This window comes from Salvia miltiorrhiza, unplaced genomic scaffold (genome assembly GCF_028751815.1).
Source record: "Salvia miltiorrhiza cultivar Shanhuang (shh) unplaced genomic scaffold, IMPLAD_Smil_shh original_scaffold_371, whole genome shotgun sequence".
Lineage (NCBI taxonomy): Eukaryota > Viridiplantae > Streptophyta > Magnoliopsida > Lamiales > Lamiaceae > Salvia > Salvia miltiorrhiza.
Window position 1 is genome coordinate 109,818 of NW_026651536.1, and position 18,949 is coordinate 128,766.

The 18,949-nt window shown below is 39.5% G+C and overlaps 2 protein-coding genes across 2 annotated transcripts; one reads left to right on the top strand and one right to left on the bottom strand.

The window, feature by feature from the left end:
• The first annotated feature begins 2,119 nt into the window (after positions 1-2,119).
• Positions 2,120-4,062, top strand: LOC131004286 (T-complex protein 1 subunit delta). The gene has a single exon (XM_057930937.1). The coding sequence runs from the start codon at positions 2,288-2,290 to the stop codon at positions 3,884-3,886; it is 1,599 nt and encodes a 532-aa protein (XP_057786920.1). The 5' UTR covers positions 2,120-2,287; the 3' UTR covers positions 3,887-4,062.
• A 553-nt stretch (positions 4,063-4,615) lies between these two features.
• On the bottom strand, positions 4,616-6,851 carry LOC131004287 (WAT1-related protein At3g18200-like). The gene is made up of 7 exons (XM_057930938.1): positions 6,501-6,851; positions 6,350-6,412; positions 6,139-6,255; positions 5,817-6,039; positions 5,230-5,388; positions 4,992-5,143; positions 4,616-4,902 (listed from the first exon to the last, which is right to left on the bottom strand). The coding sequence occupies exons 1-7, from the start codon at positions 6,743-6,745 to the stop codon at positions 4,737-4,739; spliced, it is 1,125 nt and encodes a 374-aa protein (XP_057786921.1). The 5' UTR covers positions 6,746-6,851; the 3' UTR covers positions 4,616-4,736.
• Positions 6,852-18,949: the final 12,098 nt, after the last annotated feature.

The following is an 18,949-nucleotide window of genomic DNA, read 5'->3' on the forward strand; positions in this document are numbered from 1 at the left end:
GAACTAGCCACCCCGCCAGCTGTGTGCGAAGGAGAACTACCGGAAACGCGATTTTTGATCAATTGGAGGCCAGCATCAGGGGGCTTAGGAGCAGACATAGGCGAAGAGGATCCATGTGGCAGAATCAGCCCGGACCTGTCGCTGGGAACGTGCGACGGAGAACCTGCCGCTCCAGAAATCTTGAGATTGCGTGGAGAACCATGGGAATTAGACGTCGGGCAAAAAGCCGCAGACGGCGACTGGAAATTGTTCGAAACCGTAGGGAGATTGAGAGCTGAACGATCGGGAAGGCCAGCCATCGTCGGAACGATGATCGACGCCAGATAACCGGCAAGAAAAAAACTAGGTTTTTCGAAAAACCCTAGAGAAAGAAAAAGACGTGCGCTCCATCATCACACCCCAAAAATCTTAGAACTTGTATTTACTGTTGTTGGTTTTTGGAGCTTTAAATTTATGGTTGATGCCTCTTGTATTTATTGCTATAAGAATACTTTTAATTTTGAAGATTTGGTGGGAATGAAAAAGTAATCTTTTTATTAACTATGGCGCTCCACTTTCATTTCTAAAGTTGGCGCCACTTTTCTTTTTGGCAAGTCAGCCAACCTTTTCATTTTTCAGTCAACTGTTAAATAAGATAACAGATCGTAAATATTAAACTAATCTAAATAATATGCGAAAAAACTAATCTAAAAAGATACTCACTATTAACAATGAAAATAGATCGTAAAATGTAAAAAAAACCGTTAATCACTGTATTTAATTAGCCATAAATTAATTAACCATGTTTATAATTAGCCATCAAATAGTTTATTAAACATCCATCAAATAATTAGTCATTCAATTAACTTTATGTAACACACATCCTAACACCTTTAATGTGGGACCCAAACTTCACTTACATCACACTTACCTAACATTTCTTGAAACCCGCACCCAAAAAATTGGGGAACATTGGTTGTGGACAAAGGGAGTAATCTATATCTATATAATATACTCCCTCCGTCCGCCAAAAGTGGACCATTTTTACTATATTGGGCGTCCGCAAAGAGTGTACTACTTTCCTTTTATAGAAATGGTCCCACCATTCACTTTAATCTTTTATCCTTACAAACACTCTTTATTTACAAAAAAACCACCCTAAATCCAATTTCAACCACACATCTCATAAAGTGGTGGGACCCTTTCTCCACTACATCAAAATCATTACCAATTTTATTAAATCCCGTGCCTAGCCAAAGTGGTCCACTTTTGGCGGACGGAGGGAGTATAAAAGATGAGTTTTTCCCTCCATTTATTTCCTCCTTTTTATTTTCATCTCTTTTCTTCGACCAATTTTTTTTCTCCCTTCTCTATAAATTTTCTCTCGTTTCTTTTATTAATATTTTTCTAAATATCGTTAGATTTGATTTATATAAAAATATTTAATATTCATCTTGAATTTAAGTTCGTGAAAAGATCTTTAATATGTAATAAAAATTTTCAAAAATGAAATTAAAACAAATAAATATGAAAATTTCAAAATTTAAAATATACTCTCTCTATTACTTTTACAACTTTTTGTTTATGTTAAGTATATGAAAATTTTATTTATTTATTGAAATATATTTTGCATTTATTTACATTTTGGTTCTATTTAATATTAATATTTATTTATTTAAATATGTCAATTAATTTCGATATTCATCGCGCATCGCACGAATGGATTTACTAGTTAATTTTAAAATTGCGATGAATTCACAATTTAAATATAGGTTAATTATGAATTCAAGTTTTAAAGTTAGATATCAAAACTTGAATATAAATTGCTTGTGAATTTGAGTTTTAAATATAGAATTCACAACTACAAATAGTTTTTGTTATAAATTTGTGTTTTAAAGATAACATTCACAACTAAAAATAGATTTGGTTGTGAATTCGAGCACAATAGAATAATTTTAATTGTAAATTCTAAAGCTATAATTAATGAGTATATTTTTTAAATAATTAAATATTGTTTTTATTCTTATTATCTTAATTTGGACATTTTAAAAATAATTCTAGTAATTATCTTTACAAATTTTCCAAATAAAGCAAAAATCTTACATTAAATAAATAAAAAAAAAAAACTGAAAAGAGACGCAAACACATATGGGTAGTTCTCATTTTGAAATCTGAAAATTTGCATATATCGTACGCCTCACTCCAACTTTCACTAGAAAACCCTTTTCCGCTCTCATACTCTCCATCGCGCTTTCTCTCTCTAGGGTTTTACGTCTCAAATCTCGCTCTCTCTCAACCCTCCTAAACAATGGCGTCCGCGGCGGTGGCAAAGGCGAAGCCGACAGAGACGTTCGTCGACAACAAGCGGAAAGACGACATCCGGATGGCGAACATCGCGGCGGCGCAGGCGGTGGCGGACGCCGTCCGGACCAGCCTCGGCCCCAAGGGTATGGACAAGATGATCTCCACCGCTTCCGGCGAGGTCATTATCACCAACGACGGCGCCACGATCCTCAACAAGATGGAGGTCCTCCAGCCCGCCGCCAAGTTCCTCGTCGAGCTCTCCAAATCTCAGGACGTCGTCGCTGGAGACGGCACCACCACGGTCGTGGTCATTGCCGGCGCGCTGCTCAAAGCTTCGCTCACTCTATTGAACGCCGGCATTCACCCCACTGTCGTGTCCGATTCGCTCCACAAGGCTTCGATTAAGGCCGTCGAGATTTTGTCTGCTATGGCCGTCCCCGTGGAGCTGTCGGATCGCGATTCGCTCGTGAAATCTGCATCGACGTCGCTGAACTCTAAGGTGGTTTCTCAGTACTCTACTCTTTTGGCGCCTTTAGCTGTTGATGCTGTGCTTTCTGTGGTGGATCCTGAGAAGCCTGATTTAGTTGATTTGAAAGATATTAAGATAGTGAAGAAACTGGGTGGTACTGTTGATGATACTGAATTGGTGAAAGGGCTTGTTTTTGATAAGAAGGTGAGTCATGCTGCAGGTGGCCCTACTAGAGTGGAAAATGCTAAGATAGCTGTGATACAATTTCAGATTTCCCCACCCAAAACTGATATAGAACAGAGCATTGTGGTGTCAGACTATTCGCAGATGGATAGGATTTTGAAAGAGGAGAGAAATTATATCTTGGGAATGATTAAGAAGATAAAAGCTACAGGGTGTAACGTATTGTTGATTCAGAAGAGTATCTTGAGGGATGCTGTCACGGACTTGTCGTTGCATTATTTAGCTAAGGCTAAGATTTTGGTCATTAAAGACATTGAGAGGGATGAGATTGAGTTCATCACCAAGACTTTGAACTGTCTGCCAATCTCTAACATAGAGCACTTCCGCGCTGAGAAGATGGGGTTTGCTGATATGGTGGAGGAGGTGCCGCTGGGAGATGGTGGGAAGATTGTGAAGATTATGGGAATTAAGGACATGGGGAGGACAACAAGTGTGCTGGTCCGTGGTTCAAACCATTTGGTGCTTGATGAGGCCGAAAGGAGTTTGCACGATGCTTTGTGTGTGATAAGGTGTTTGGTTAACAAGAAATATCTGATTGCTGGTGGTGGAGCGCCTGAGATAGAGCTTTCGAGGCAGTTAGGAGCTTGGGCAAAGGTGCTGCAGGGAATGGAAGGGTACTGTGTCAAAGCTTTTGCTGAAGCACTTGAGGTGATTCCTTACACTTTGGCTGAGAATGCGGGGTTGAATCCAATTGCCATTGTCACTGAGCTGAGGAACAGGCACGCACAAGGTGAAATCAATGCAGGGATCAATGTGAGGAAAGGACAGATCACTAACATTTTGGAGGAGAATGTAGTGCAGCCTCTGCTAGTAAGCACAAGCGCAATTGCCTTGGCTGCAGAGTGTGTTCGGATGATCTTGAAGATTGATGACATAGTTACTGTGAGGTAGAGTTGATCAGATGTTAAAAGTATTGGCCGCTGGGTGTTTGTTTTCAGTTATTACCTTTGCTGTTTTTGTGTTAGTTTACTCAATTTTGTGACCTTTTGGCTGTATTCAAGTAGACTCATTACTTTTTCTAGTGAATGATGGTACTGGTCTGTCATGTACTATCTCATTGCCTTTCATTATCGGTGTCGTAAAATGGGCAGATATCATGTTACTGCATCCCTTTCTGCTATTATTACGAGTTTGCTGGATGCTATCAATTCTATTTTTCCGAGCAATATCTTTCCTGGCCTCCTTTATCTTTGTTGCTTGTTGAAAACAAAAGCACTGCTTTTTAGGCCCATATTTGTAGGCTGGAATTGTCATGCATGTCACATCTTGAATTTTTAAATCTATAGCAGGAGCAAGTTCCAAGCTATAGGGAATTATTTATGCAGATAGTAATGGATGAACTGATGAACTCCAGATTGAAGTGTGTCTTGATGATTTCGTTCCCAGCCCAATTGCTGAATATTAGCTGAACTATATTTTCTGAAATTTGCACAGCTCCATGCCTTATATGCTCTGATAAGTGTTCATTATAGTCTACAACTCAAGCTGTTTTAAGTTTGTTAACATATCGCTTCTTTTCTCAATTTGTGGTATTATTTTGTCTGCTTCCCTGCCTAAGTTTGGTTCTTGGATCATCTATGTTTGATAATGAGGAAATCAAGGAAAATTGAACAAGTCGAGTGAAGATTTACATGTTAATATTTTTTATGCTGAGCCTGTTTTGGACAGTTTACAGGAAATGACCTAAGACTTCTGAGCCCTTCAGCATGTGAAGGCTCTAAATTTGTTGACAGGAAAAAAACTACGGAATATCAACCGTAGTAGGGCACTCTTGACTACTGGTGTTGCCTTCTAATAGATGTTTTGTGAGAGTCTCTTCCTTGTCTTGCCTTTGATATCTCGCTCCTGCGGTTTTACCCCATAAAACTAGATAGAGGCCAATCATTATCAGTGTAGCTCCAATGACTCTGCAAGAATGTGAAAAGTGTCAGGTTGTTTAATTTGACTCACTTTTTCCCTTTACTTTAAAATATTGACATTGAAATTGACTACATACCCTCCAGAGTATAATCGATCACCAAGAACTATGGATGCCATTCCAGCAACTAATACTGTTTGGACTGGCTGGAAGCTGGAAACAAACACCGGACCTCCCTTTTGAATGCACCAGGTTTGTAAAACTATTACAAGTCCCGATGATATTATCCCCTGCATTATGCATATGATGGTAGTTAGGTTAGATACGTGAGGTGATTAGCATGTAGACAATAAGTAATGTGGGTGTGAAGTCTTACAGCATACAAGATTGTAAAAATTTCTTCCCCCGACACTATTTGCCAGTGTGTTGGATCCCTTTCTGTGAATGCGGCTATGCATAGGAATTGAATCAATCCGAAGAAGAGTGTGAATGAGGTAAGTGAGAGTTTGGCAGGGTACTTCTTCACAATAGGAGCCTGCATATGAGTAGTTGAAGTTCAAATAGCTGTTACATTAACATTGATGAGTTACACTTCTTTGACAGTTGATTTGTTATGAATTTAGAATCATCATGGTGCCTATAGGTGCCCGCCAATAGCAATACCATATTAAAACGTTGTTTTATTTATTTATATATGTTTTTTGAATGTCAGTCAAGTCTTCATTGCTATGTTCCTGTCACCTTTGAGGAGCTGCAGAGGATTATCAAAGAAATTACATATCTTGCAGTATTGATACAGAAGTTACCTAGAAGTTAAGTATTAGATAATCACAGCATAGAGATTAGAAAAGCTAAGACTCTCAGAGATGTTACTAACAGCTTTAGTTTTGTCTGAAAAAGGTAACAGATGAATTTACAACTATAAGCTATGGAATTTCACTTTGCTGTATTAGATGATCTTACCTGAAGGACCATCCATCCAGCCCAGGATAAGCAGTGGCAAAAGGTAAATATACAACCCCATGCCCAGCTCTGCATTTTGCTTGAACTCTCTGTTGATGAATTAGTTCCATTCAAAATTGGAGGCCCGTTGTACAAGGTGATAACTGTAGCTCCTCCAATGCTCACTAAAGTCCCTAGAACTTTCACCAAACCATCCATCCTCATAACATTCACTTGCTCAATCCTGAAACCATGACACAAGGTTAGGCTAAGCCTTCATTCCATTCGACCTTTCTCTCTCTGTTTAGATTTGCAGTTTACTAGAAATTGAGATTGTCCTTACCTTAAAGCAGTCGCCATGATGAATGTAAGTGCTGGTACTGTGTTTTGCATTGCTGATACAAAGGTTGGTGATGCATAGTACAAACCTAGGATGTAGTACACCTGGTTTGCTGTGATTCTGGGAACGAGACAACAATAATTTTCGTTAGTACGGAGATGAGAATCGTAGTAGGAAAATGAGGTGGTTCATGTTGATGCTTAGTTGAACTCACCCCACTAGTGCAAGAAGGAAGAACTCAGCCAACAATGAGAATGTGAGAGGTGTTCTTTCCTTCCTGCAGATGAAGACAGAGAGCAGTGTTAGATATTTAGGGAAAGTTTGTGTTACCTAAAAATTAAACATAGAAACATTTAAGAACTCACTTTTCCATGAAGTAGGCAAAAGGCCCTACCAATAGCAATGCAATAATGTTTCTGTAAATAGGGTACACAATCTTGCTAACACCAATGTTGAGGGCAACTCTTGAGACTATGTGAAACCCTGCAAAGCATAGCTGCAGAATGATCAACGATATCACGAGCTTCGCTCTCTCAGGAACAATGCTTTCCTGTGCCATATCTCGTCGTTTTTGTTTGTGTTTTGTGTGTTGTCTTTGTTTGTGTTGCATATATATAGACAGAGATATCCAGGGACATAATTTTTTATAGTGTGAGATGTATTATTTGATAGAGAAAAGATGGTGGGTTAGCTGCCTTGAAGCATATGCAAATTGGAGAGTAATGATTGAAGCTCATTATGAGCAAATGTATGTGAATTATTAGTGCAATGTATTTTGCAGAATAATGAGTTTATCTAAATCCAATTTGATATGTTGACTTGAAATTGAACTTTGTTAGGGAGACAAAGCGTCCGTTGTCCATGTTGGGCAGGTAGTGAAGGGCAAAAGACCAATCTTCACTTTTTTCAAATCATTGATATTTGATTTGAATATTTTGTGTCTGCACATTATCGATGACAAATTATGATCAATCATTTTGCCAAGATTTCAACTTGTCGTCCAGCAATGGCAGTCGGGGTGTTATATTTTATCTTATTCGAATCCTTGAAAAAAAAAAACTTTGTTTAGGTCAATGAGTTTTAAAATTTCTGAAATCTTCCGGTGAGAAACGAGTAAATTCATGGAGAAAGTTGATAAGCATATGGTTTTATTCTTCACGTGTTTCAAGTTCCAATGGAGAATAAGGGCAAATCTGTATCTCGATTTTTGCTGTTTGTAATACTCCCTCCGTTCCGCTCCAAATGTCTCATTTCTTTTGGGCACGGGGATTAAGAATGTGTATAAAATAGATAAAGTGAGTATAAAGTAGATAAAGTGAGTTGATGAAAATTGTTTAAATATGAAGTATGGAGAGAGAGTGTATTGCCAAAAAAGAAAATGAGACATTTGGAGTGGGACAACCCAAAATAGAAAATGAGACATTTGGAGTGGGACTGGGGAAATATGTGAATGTAATAATGTACATAATCGATATTCAAGCTTGAATTGATGACTTTGCAAGGGAGTCGGAAATAAGCATAGGGCGTTCCACTTTCCAACCTTCTCATCTATGAGCACCCTTTTATGATGATTATCCGCACATTTTGATTTCACAAAATCTCCTGTACACTCGGATGTACGGTAGATCCGGGTCGTATTTCGACCCACATTTGATCTAACTAGACTATACGACTGTTTTACATGAACAAGATCTGATCAGATGTGTTTGTTCATAGTTCTAAGTTCTCACGAAAAGCTGTGATTCTCAATTTATATTTACATATATTAACTATATCTATCACTATTTATGTGGCAACAAACAGGTAAATTGTAACAGCCCGACTCCGGACTTGACGGTTGTCCCCACAGACCAACACGAGTCTTTTATAGCGTATTTTGTCCTCATGCGCTCACTCGCATGCGCTCTTGAAGAAACTTCCCAGGGGATCACCCTATAAATGCAATCAAATTATGAAATAAAAATCAAACTATAACTCTAAATTACACGAAAAAGAGGGCCTCACCATTACCAACTTAGTAATAAAAATCATGCCTTGCATACTTCGTGCATATACGACATAAATATAAAAAAATCAGAAATCACATTTCATCGAAGTTGGATAGAGAAGGTCTTTTCGATGGGGAATTTGATTTCAATCTATTAGTGTTCTATAAAACAAACTTCACTTTGTAAAAACTGTCACTAATTGTAAATAAATTCGTTAATGCAAACATGTGAAATTCGTGACTTTTCTTTTGAACTGCGAAATTTGTGACTTTTAAACATATATACTATAATAACAACTACGTAAGTGATTTGGTTAAAAAAAATAAAAAATACATAAGTGATACGAACAGCATACAAAACTCGAAACAAACTATGTTTTCATGTCGGTTTAAATTTATAAAATTATGATAAAAATCTTGATTTGCAATCGTTTGAAATTTTATTTGCAACTGAAGTGTTAAAAATGCCGTAAAATTTTCGATTTTTGATAGATTAATAATTATTTTTTTCAAATTAATTTATTAAATATGTGAAGATTTTGATTTAAGGGAAATTTTGCTATTCAATCTGAAAATATGTACTTTTGTATGTTCTAATTATAATGAGTATATTTTATATATTTTCAAAGTTGTAAAAGGGTATTTTTCACATATTGTCACACCCCAATTCTTGAAGGAATAAACTATAACTGGGGTACGACTAAAATCATATAAATGAACAAGGGAAGAACCTTGTGAAATTCAGATAATAGAATAAAAATGTTGGGCAATGCCCTTTGAATAAAGAAAGATAGAAATCAAGTGATACTAATCAATCAACAACATTCAAAGCCTTAGGATCACAAGTTCGGTTTCATGCTTCCGATAACCAACGTTAAATAACATAGAGCTAGAAGTTGAGAGTTTAAGCTCGATAAAAACATAATTCAGAATTTAACATAAAAGTCTTAAGTTGGAGAAACAAAAGACAAATAAAAGCTAGTGTAATAGCGGAAGACAAAATACGGAGTTGAACCCTAGCCTCAGCTCTGCCCCGTCATCACCAGCCATTAACCTGAAAACATTTGAAAGTAATTTTGGGCTAAGTACTAATGTACTTAGTGGGCTGCAACCTTTAAAGCATTTCATAATCTGAAGAACAGTTTATCCAATCTTACTGACATGACATAGAAGGTTTTAAAGAGAAATAACTTCTATGCATGTTAAAACATTTTCATATATATATATATATACTTAATTATTTTGCGCGCGTTTGCACACTCCATTCTGTTACTCGCTGTGATCCCGGACCTCTAGCCACCGACGGATCTCTGTCTCCCGCTGACTTGAACTGAGGGCGTAACCCAGCCAAGTATAATAAACCTCGGAAATTAATCCAGACAGGCCTATCATTTCTATGCTCCGGAACACATCCCGTCAAGCACCCTTATAACGCCTCTGGTTAGTGCCCGATGGAGATCAACCCACCGAGACAGCTAACAAGTGTACACAATTCTCAAACAACGTGTTAGGTCATAAGAGAACCTCAATTGATTAACTGTACGAGCCTTAAACATGGTAGAGTGCACAAAAATATTTTATTGGATAAACAGTTTATATTACACGAATATTTAAGCTCAATAGCTAAATCATACATTTGAAAAATAAGCCCACCTGTCTAGGCAAAGCCTGTCGTTTAACCTTATCTCTGAATCGGAATAGCAGTGCTAATCCTCCTGATGCTCAAAGCCTACAAGAAATCTATTCTTAATAGGTCTCCTTGAATTCTAATCTTAAGTCATGGTGAAGTGCTTAATATTCTATGATTCACTTAGCCGGGTTTTCAAAATTTAATGAATAAATAATTGAAAACATTTCTCTTGAGTTAAGAACACCAACAATATTCTTACTCATCTTTCTTTAATAATTGGAATTATAAATAAAACCAATTAAATCATAAATACTCTTTTTGCAAAATATAATGCAATTTCATGTCATGCTTAGCATATAATAAGTAATTACTTAAAATATGCTTATAATAATAATTTAATATTATTATAAAAATTTACTCTTTGAAAATAATTAATTAAACTTAATAAGTCTAATTAATTATAATAGTGTAGCTCCTTTAAATAAAATATGCACAAATCCAATTAAATAAATACTTGGGCAGCCCATGATTTAAAATAATCAAAGGCCCAACTTAATAAAAGAAAATCGGCCCAAAATTAAGAAATAACTCAGCCCATTTAATTAAAAATCTCGGCCCAAGTACTCATAAAATCGTCCCATAACTAAATTAAATAAACTGAGCCCATTACTGACTTGGCCCAAAGACTCAAGCCCAACTGAAAAAAATAAATAAATAAAAAAATGAAAAAAAAAACGGCCCAACTCGGCCCAAATTCTAACAAAATTTTCAGCCCAACACTAATTAAAAACCCGGCCCAAATTTAAAGCCCAACCCCTAACCCAAACCTAAAGCCCAACACCCCCACCACCCTTTTTCTTCCTCCCCAGCCGCACACACACACACATACTATCACATCTCACTCTCTTCTCCCTCTCTCGGCTCCCTCTTCCCTCATCTCTCGCTCCCTTCTCTCTCAGCCATCAGTCCCGCCACCGCGCATCCTTCCGGCGAGGCAGCCGTCGACCGGCAGCCGCATCAACCGAAAAGACCAGCCGCCTTCCTCGGCCCCTCTCTCTTCGGCTGGTAACAGCCGCCCACCGTGGAGCTCGCCGGAGGAGCAGCAGCGACGAGCTGCCGCCACCAGTTCTCTCTCTCTCTGACAGTGGCCGAGAGACAGCAGCCAAGGCCGCCGAGCTCTAGCCTCCCTCTGAAAGCTCAACCCCCGCGGTTCTACCTCCGGCGATAGCAGCCCCAGCCGCCACCGCTCCTCCCTCTCAAACTCCGATCCTCCCTCTGGAACTCCGGCGATAGCAGCGAGAAGCCACTACCGCCGCCGACTCCGACTCTCTCTGGATCGACGAGCAGCAGGAGCATCAAGCCACCGCCGCCGTCGTCCTCTCCTTCCCCACTCTTCACCGTAGCTAGGCAGCAACGGCAGAGCCGCAGCGCCTGGCTTCCCTCTCGGACTTCTTCCGATAAGCAGCAGCAGAAGCCGCCCGCCGGAGCCCTAGGCTCGGCCTCCCCTGACTCTCTTCTCAAACCCTCGCCGGAGCAACGGCGATGAGCCGCCTCACAGCCCCCGACCTTCTATCTTTCCAGCCAGACCGACAGTGGCGCCGAGCCACCGCCGTCGACCTTCCAGCCCAAAATCGACAGATGTAAACAAAGCTCAAACTTTTCTTTCTTCTTTTGTAAATCATGCTTTGATGTATATGAAAACACATATTGTATGCTCATGTATGTAACTATCATTTTGTTTCAAAAATTGATACAAGAAAACTGAATTTCAATTTAGCAAATAAGGTAAGGACTCAAGAGGGAACCTTAAGAGGTTTCGTTTCAATTGTTTGTCTGATCTTGTTGGTATTGGTTTTGATTCACTGCGTTAAAACTGGGCTTCAGTGGAACAACTGCAGTAGAATTTCAGCAGGGGATCCTTCAATTATTTGCAAGATGGAGTATGAGAGAATGATGAAACCAAAGTTCAAAACTTACCTAGGCAGTTGAGTTCTGCTTGTTTGCTCAATACTTGATTTCTGGTGAAATGAGCTTGGGGCCGATGAAAATAATTTGGTGGATTAAGTGAGTGAAGGAGAACTTGGCTGATTTGTTAGGTGGAATTTGACAGCATAAAACAAAAGAAAGTGGAAACAAAAGAGAGATTTGGCTGTCGGATTAGTAGGAGAAGGGGGTATGGTGGGAGGAAAGAAAGTGGAAAATTTGATAAGATATGATTTGATTGTGACATGTATAAAAAAAAATAATCATGATATAGGGTGGCTATTAGGAACATAAAATACCGGGACTGTAATAATACTTCAGGGTTCGAAAAAAAAAAATATAGCTCGTGAAAGATTGCTAAATTAAATAAATATGCAATGCATATAAATTCAATAACTAAATTTACAAATATTTTTGTAAATCATTTTTGTTGGAATTAAAAATAAATTCATTTTCTTTTATCCGGCGTGAATCAACTTAATATCTAAGTTCAAAAATTATTCTAAACTTAGCAAAAAGGAACGGGGTATTACATCCCTCCCTTCTTAAAAAAAAATTTCGTCCCCGAAATTACATACCTTGATAATCTAGCTGGGGATACTTGACTTTCATTGAATCTTCAAGTTCCCATGTGGCCTCTTCCATCCCGTGATGGTTCCACTTCACTTTAACGAGAACGATGTTCTTGTTACGTAAAACTTGAACCTTGCGATCAAGTATCTGGACTGGTTTCTCTTCATAACTTAAGTCCTGAGCTAGGACCACTTCATCATGTTTAATCACATGTTTTGGATCAAACACATATTTTCTTAACTGAGAGACATGAAACACATTGTGTACGTCTCCAATACTGGGCGGCAATGCCAACCTATAGGCTACAGGGCCTATCTTATCTAGGATCTCAAAAGGTCCTATAAAACGGGGTCGTAACTTGCCCCTCTTTCCGAAACGTATAACTCCCTTTGAGGGAGAAACTTTGAGGAAAACTCGATCCCCAACATTGAATTCTAACTCCGATCGGCGTTTATCGGCGTAAGACTTTTGTCTATCTTGAGCTTCTTTAATTCTTTGCTTGATGTGATCGACCTTCTCAACCATCTGTTGGACCAGTTCAGGACCTAACAACTTTCTCTCGCCCACTTCATCCCAGTAAAGTGGTGATCGACATTTTCGGCCATACAAAGCCTCATATGGAGCCATTCCAATTGTTGCTTGATAACTGTTGTTATAAGCAAATTCTACAAGAGGTAACAAATCCTCCCAACTTCCACCTTTGTCTGTGACAATCGTTCGCAGCATATCTTCTAGGATCTGAATCGTTCTTTCTGACTGCCCGTCAGTCTGAGGGTGGTACGCTGTGCTGAAATTTAGCTGAGTGCCCATTGCTTCTTGTAAACTTTTCCAGAAACGCGATGTGAATCTGGTGTCACGATCTGATGTGATAGATACAGGTACACCATGAAGGCGTACTATCTCTCTGACATATAACTTTGCAAGTTTCTCCAATCCAAAAGTCATTTGAATTGGCAGAAAGTGCGCTGACTTTGATAATCGGTCCACTATGACCCAAATAGCAGTGTTTCCACGTGCCGACCTCGGTAGGCTCACTACGAAGTCCATGTTAATGTGCTCCCACTTCCACTCAGGGATAGGTAGTGGTTGCAGCATTCCATACGGCCTCTGATGCACGGCCTTCACTTGTTGACAAGCGAGACATCGCTCTACAAACAACGCTACATCTCTTTTCATTCCTTTCCACCAGAAAATTTTCTTCAAATCCTGATACATCTTTGTGCTGCCTGGATGTGCAGTGTAAGGAGTATCATGAGCCTCGCTCATAATCTCATTCTTTAATTCTTCTTTGTGTGGCACACACAATCTTTCACCAACCATAAGTGCATTATCCTTTGCTTCAGTGAATCCTTTCGTTTCATTCGTTCTTGCAGCTAGACGCATCTTCTCCAAGAACCAATCTTCTCTTTGTGCTTGCACAATTCTTTCCCTCAAATCAGGTTTAGCTATCAATGCAGCAACACAACCCAATACTGTGTCTGGAGGATGAACAATTTCCAAACTGAGTGAGGCGAAGTCACGGATCAGTTCCTTCTGCTGGGTGATGAAATACCCTAGCTTAGCCTTCGTCTTTCGACTCAGTGCGTCAGCTACTACATTCGCTTTTCCTGGATGATAACTGATGGTGCAATCGTAATCCTTTACTAATTCGAGCCATCTTCGTTGTCTCATGTTCAAATCCTTTTGCTCGAAGAAGTATTTCAAACTCTTATGATCTGTAAAGATCTCACACGTTACTCCATAGAGGTAGTGTCTCCAAATCTTCAGCGCGTGCACGACGGCTGCTAGTTCTAAATCATGAGTAGGGTACTTCAGCTCATGGGGCTTCAATTGACGAGACGCGTATGCTATCACTTTCTGATTTTGCATCAACACGCAACCCAATCCTAGTTTCGAGGCATCAGTATACACCACGAATTCTTCATTCTCTTCTGGTATTGCTAACACTGGTGCAGTAGTCAGCCTAGTCTTCAGCTCCTTAAAACTTTGTTCGCACGCTTCAGACCAAATGTATTTAGTCCCCTTTTTCAAAAGCTGAGTCATTGGCCTAGCCAATTTCGAGAATCCTTCGATGAATCTTCTGTAGTAACCTGCTAGACCGAGGAAACTCCTGATCTCATTGACATTTGATGGTGCCTTCCATTCCTTGACTGCTTCGACCTTGGCGGGGTCTACTTTGATTCCTTCAGTCGACACGATGTGACCGAGAAACATTACTTCTCTCAACCAAAACTCGCATTTGCTGAATTTAGCAAACAATTTCTCATTACGCAGGGTTTCGAGTACGATGCGCAAGTGCTCCTCGTGTTGTTCTTCAGTCTTAGAGTAGATGAGAATGTCGTCAATAAACACTAAGACAAAACTATCGAGATATTGATGGAACACTCGGTTCATCAAATCCATGAAAACGGCTGGGGCATTCGTTAATCCAAAGGGCATCACTGTGAACTCGTAATGTCCGTAACGCGTTCGAAATGCTGTCTTTGGAATGTCTTCTCTTTTCATCTTGAGTTGATGGTAACCAGATCTTAGATCAATCTTGGAAAACACACCGGCTCCTTTCAACTGATCAAACAAGTCGTCTATCCTTGGAAGAGGATATCTATTCTTTATCGTGAGCTTGTTTAATTCTCTATAATCGATACACATCCTTAGTGAACCATCTTTCTTCTTGACGAATAAGACTGGTGCTCCCCACGGTGACACGCTAGGCTGGATGAAACCTAGATCCAACAGTTCTTGTAGTTGCACTTTCAATTCTTGTAACTCTGGCGGGGCCATTCTGTATGGTGCCTTTGACACTGGTGCTGCCCCAGGTTCTAGATCAATCGTGAATTCTAGTTGTCTATTCGGTGGCATACCGGGCAATTCTTCGGGAAAAACATCTTTGAATTCTCGCACCACTGGAACTTCTTCGATCGTTTTCTTTACTTCATGTTCTCCTGTCAAACTGACCAGAAAAGCCTGACATTCTCCCGTTCTCATTATCTTTGTGGCCTTCATCGCCGAAATCACTGGTACTCTTCCTCCCATTCTTATGCCATGAAAACTTGCCTTCTCCTTTCCAGCGGATTGGAAAGAGATCTTTCTCTCGCTACACAGTATCGTGGCACCGACTTGAGTAAGCCAGTCCATCCCTAGGATTATGTCAAACTCTATCATAGTGATGACATACAAATCTGCCTTAAATGTTTCAGCACCTATGTTCAGCTCTAAGTTCGAGATAATGTCCTTAGCAGCCAATCTTCCACCACCAGGGGTGCTAACTTCTAAAGTTGTCTCAGCCAATTGTGGAGTCAATTCTAATTTCTTACAAGTAGCATGTGAAATGAAAGAGTGGGACGCTCCAGTATCAAACAAAGCTACAATCGGCACGTCGAAAACATTAATCATACCTGCCAAGTTTCCTTGGTTTCCCGCTGCTTGATTTTGGTTAAGGGCATAGGTCCTAGCATTCTGTGGCTGTCCCCGTTGTCCTCCAGGACCCTGATTTTGTCGCTGCTGATTTCTGGGGTTTTGCTGTTGAGGTGCTCCTCCGTTCTTCTTCGGACATACTGAAGCATAGTGCCCAGTTTCCCCACATCTATAGCATATATTCATTCCTTTCAGGCATTCCCCTGAATGAGGTCGCTGACACTTTGGGCAAAGTGGTCGTCCCATTGCTTGCGGCTGTTGGTTCTGACGCTGATTCTGATTTTGGTTAGCAACCCATGGTTTCTTCCCATTTCCATTTCCAGGGTTTCCTCCAGTTCCCTCGTTCCACTTTCTTTTTCCTTTACCACCATCTTGAGGTGGTACAAATCCAGACTGTCCCGGAGCTTTCCCTTTTTCTTTTGGTAGCAATGACTCAATGGTAAGAGCCCTGCTCAAAGTTTGTGCGTAGGTGAGACCTCCCTGGCTTGCTAGGGAGATTGATATCTCGTGGCGTAGTCCATTCCTGAATTTTTCTGCACGCTTCTCATCAGTGTCCACCAGCGTCGGAGCATATCTTGATAGCTGATTGAAGGCTCTATCGTACTCAGTAACTGTCCCAGCCCTCTGCTTCAAATTCCAGAACTCATTCTGCTTCTTCTGTCTATAGCATCCCGGTATGTATTTCTCGTATAATTCAGTCTTGAAATCTTCCCAAGTGAAATTTTCCCACTGTTCCTCAGTCATTGTGCGCCTCACCGATTCCCACCAGAAGTCGGCTTCGTCCACCAGTTGGTAGGTTGCACAAGTTACTTTGTCTTCGTCATCGCAACGGATGTAGTTAAAGATACGCTCTATGGCCCTAACCCACTTTTCGGCGTCTGTTGGATCGCCCAGCCCGTCAAATGTTGGAGGTTTTTCCTTGCGAAACTTCTCTTCAGCAGTACGATTTGGTGCTACTTGTTGGATTGGCTCTTCAGGGATGAATCCCCTGCCGCGTCCACGACCACGACCACGTCCTCGTCCCCTACCGCGTCTTCTTGGTGCGTCTTCCATTCTGATTTACGAACGAAAATAACACAAAAGTGAGACTTATTCTGCATGCATGCATACATATATACATACATAGATATACTTAAGGTATATTACTTCTATAGTGTAACCCTATGAAAGGCTAACTCTATGGGGAAACTGATCTATCTGGGTGGAATACTCAAGTGAATCCTTAATCTTATCTCATTTCTACTACGTTATAACATATCTATGTTAAACGTTTCTATCTTACCAGTCCTTACTTAAATCGATCAAGCGGAGCTATCACGACTAACATTCCCAAGGCATTCTTGGATGGTACTCAAACAGTTGTAAGAGTTCTTATTATTCTGATCGTATAGGCAGTGAACCTAAAACGATAACATAACTTTCTCTTTCGTTCATTCTCTTTGAAACCTGAAACATGTGGACATTTAATGTCACATGAAGCTTTTCTATTGCCAGAAAGATTCAAAGAATCTAACTCGACCATACATCTGGTATTCGTGAAAGGCTCGATAGTCCTAAACACGACTTTACTTCATCTTATCGTTAAGGGCTCGGGTTGTCCCAAACACGATACTTAGCTGGTTATATGAGTCGGAGACTCAAAATAACAATATGAACGCGATTAGCAATTCATAACTTATAGCATATGGAAAGCGTTAAGCAATTCACATAGCATCATTTACTGAAGCGCGCACTTCTTGAAAACTCTAAAACATTTAATAACTTTGAAACTTTTAAATCGTACCTTTTTCCTGCGGCAGTGTGACGGCGAGCTGAGGTTCAACAACTTTCTTAGAAGTCTAGAGGTACTATTCTAGACTCGACATTTAAAAACTTATGGTTATCAGAAACATGAAAGAAAACTCATGCTCTGATACCATTCTGTCACACCCCAATTCTTGAAGGAATAAACTATAACTGGGGTACGACTAAAATCATATAAATGAACAAGGGAAGAACCTTGTGAAATTCAGATAATAGAATAAAAATGTTGGGCAATGCCCTTTGAATAAAGAAAGATAGAAATCAAGTGATACTAATCAATCAACAACATTCAAAGCCTTAGGATCACAAGTTCGGTTTCATGCTTCCGATAACCAACGTTAAATAACATAGAGCTAGAAGTTGAGAGTTTAAGCTCGATAAAAACATAATTCAGAATTTAACATAAAAGTCTTAAGTTGGAGAAACAAAAGACAAATAAAAGCTAGTGTAATAGCGGAAGACAAAATACGGAGTTGAACCCTAGCCTCAGCTCTGCCCCGTCATCACCAGCCATTAACCTGAAAACATTTGAAAGTAATTTTGGGCTAAGTACTAATGTACTTAGTGGGCTGCAACCTTTAAAGCATTTCATAATCTGAAGAACAGTTTATCCAATCTTACTGACATGACATAGAAGGTTTTAAAGAGAAATAACTTCTATGCATGTTAAAACATTTTCATATATATATATATATACTTAATTATTTTGCGCGCGTTTGCACACTCCATTCTGTTACTCGCTGTGATCCCGGACCTCTAGCCACCGACGGATCTCTGTCTCCCGCTGACTTGAACTGAGGGCGTAACCCAGCCAAGTATAATAAACCTCGGAAATTAATCCAGACAGGCCTATCATTTCTATGCTCCGGAACACATCCCGTCAAGCACCCTTATAACGCCTCTGGTTAGTGCCCGATGGAGATCAACCCACCGAGACAGCTAACAAGTGTACACAATTCTCAAACAATGTGTTAGGTCATAAGAGAACCTCAATTGATTAACTGTACGAGCCTTAAACATGGTAGAGTGCACAAAAATATTTTATTGGATAAACAGTTTATATTACACGAATATTTAAGCTCAATAGCTAAATCATACATTTGAAAAATAAGCCCACCTGTCTAGGCAAAGCCTGTCGTTTAACCTTATCTCTGAATCGGAATAGCAGTGCTAATCCTCCTGATGCTCAAAGCCTACAAGAAATCTATTCTTAATAGGTCTCCTTGAATTCTAATCTTAAGTCATGGTGAAGTGCTTAATATTCTATGATTCACTTAGCCGGGTTTTCAAAATTTAATGAATAAATAATTGAAAACATTTCTCTTGAGTTAAGAACACCAACAATATTCTTACTCATCTTTCTTTAATAATTGGAATTATAAATAAAACCAATTAAATCATAAATACTCTTTTTGCAAAATATA